The sequence below is a fragment of the Penaeus monodon genome, chromosome 25, assembly GCF_015228065.2.
Source record: "Penaeus monodon isolate SGIC_2016 chromosome 25, NSTDA_Pmon_1, whole genome shotgun sequence".
Taxonomy (NCBI): domain Eukaryota; kingdom Metazoa; phylum Arthropoda; class Malacostraca; order Decapoda; family Penaeidae; genus Penaeus; species Penaeus monodon.
In genome coordinates, this window is record NC_051410.1 from 41,155,470 (window position 1) to 41,157,139 (window position 1,670).

At 40.7% G+C, this 1,670-nt stretch overlaps 1 protein-coding gene across 1 annotated transcript in view; it reads left to right on the forward strand.

Moving 5' to 3' along the window:
• Window positions 1-1,670, forward strand: part of LOC119589278 — a gene marked incomplete in the record, with an annotated part of 9,633 nt that overhangs the window by 6,878 nt on the left and 1,085 nt on the right. The window contains 1 exon segment of the mRNA XM_037937897.1: window positions 1-1,670. Within this exon segment, the coding sequence (XP_037793825.1) occupies window positions 1-350 (350 nt within the window).

The window sequence follows — 1,670 nt, forward strand, 5'->3', positions numbered from 1 at the left end:
CGGACCAGAGACAAGACCAGCGGGTTGAGACAGGAGCACAACAAGTTATGCAACAGCAGCAGGCAGCACAAGCTCCACAAGAACCTCCAAAAGATGCCAGGAACACTCCTCCAGTTTCCGCAGCAGCACCCACGTCCGCTGTACCTCCCAATACCCATCCAGGTGTGCCGGTCTCCATGCCTCATGCTCCCATCAGCACCAACTACCCCTCGTATTCTCACGTTCAGTTACCTCTTAATTTACAGACTCAACAGCCATTATACTCTGCTTGTATGCAGCCGGGCATGTTTCCCCCTGGTCAAGCCCCAACACAAGTGCGACCCACAGGCTTCCCATACACTAGCCTGTAAGGGGATATCAGTTATCTGTGAGGCAGTGCACCTCAAGTATTGTTGAAATCTCATTAATTACAATCTTCCTCCAGATAAAAGTTCTGTAGTGGCTGTCTCGTTCAGCTAAGAGGAGCCATGACCAGTTATGGTGCCAGATTGAAAGTACAAGAGTGCTACTCATTGCCACCATGAAGGTGCTGGTTGAAGGAGCTGCACCTCGAGTGTTCCATTCACATTTGTATTCCTGCTGTTATATGTAGGAGTGCAGTGATATTGATGGTCTCCTCATTCTTCAGGGGTTAGCCTTAGGAGTGGGATCATGTAAGCCCATGTTCCTTTTTCAGGAGTTGTGTTGGTGAATGAAGTAATAATCAATAGGTGCCCCAGATTTCAAATAGCAGTGCCTAGGGCTTTCATTCCCCATCCTAAAAATAGAGGTTAGTGATGTAGTTATTAGTGCCTGAAGATGCAAGATCACAATGTAAATATGTGGCAGCTGATTCTTCTTAACACTCCTCAAACTGTAATTAACCATATCTATATAAGGTCCGTTAATTACATCTTACTTCTTGTACAGTGTATCATAAGGCAAAAAGTCCGAGATCAGTTGCTGAAATGGTCTTATCCAGATTTCCAGAAATTTGTAAAGAACCTCAGGCTAAAATCTACAGTTTTATATGATATTTGAAATCAGATCTAAATTTAGATAAATTCCTGTAGCAATCAACATAAAAAATATCAAAAATGAAATGCCAGTGGTATTATGAGTATAAAGCTACAGACAATGTGCCTGTACCATATCATGCTTTCACATCATTTCATAACATTATCATCACAAAAGGTCACCCAGTTTAACTTGATTAGTTTTATAGAACTAGTGTAAATCATTTTCTATCACTCCTCATACCATACGGGCATTGAATATATATGGAGTTCCAAGCCATTGATTAGGCCTTAGCTTTCCCAATTGTTAAACTTAGGTAATGTAATATATGACATGAGTAGGTAATGTTTTTAAGTAATTTTTGACCATTCCATTCCAAATGGGCATTAATTTCCATATCCAGTTGCCAATGATTACCTCTTCAAGAGAGATGGTAGAATTTGATTGAAAGCGTGTGTAAATATGAAAGCAATGGTGGACGAAGTGGCTTATAAGGCATAATTATGTTGAAACATGGATTGTGAGACTGGTTGCTATGTAGCCATATATAGAGTATGAACACAAGGCAAAAGTTTGCTGTACAATTATTTTGAGAAGCCTTGGTAGCAACTTTTTTACAGTTCTGTAAACGCTGTGCCAAACAGGGCATATGACATGCTCTTATTGTCTCAAAG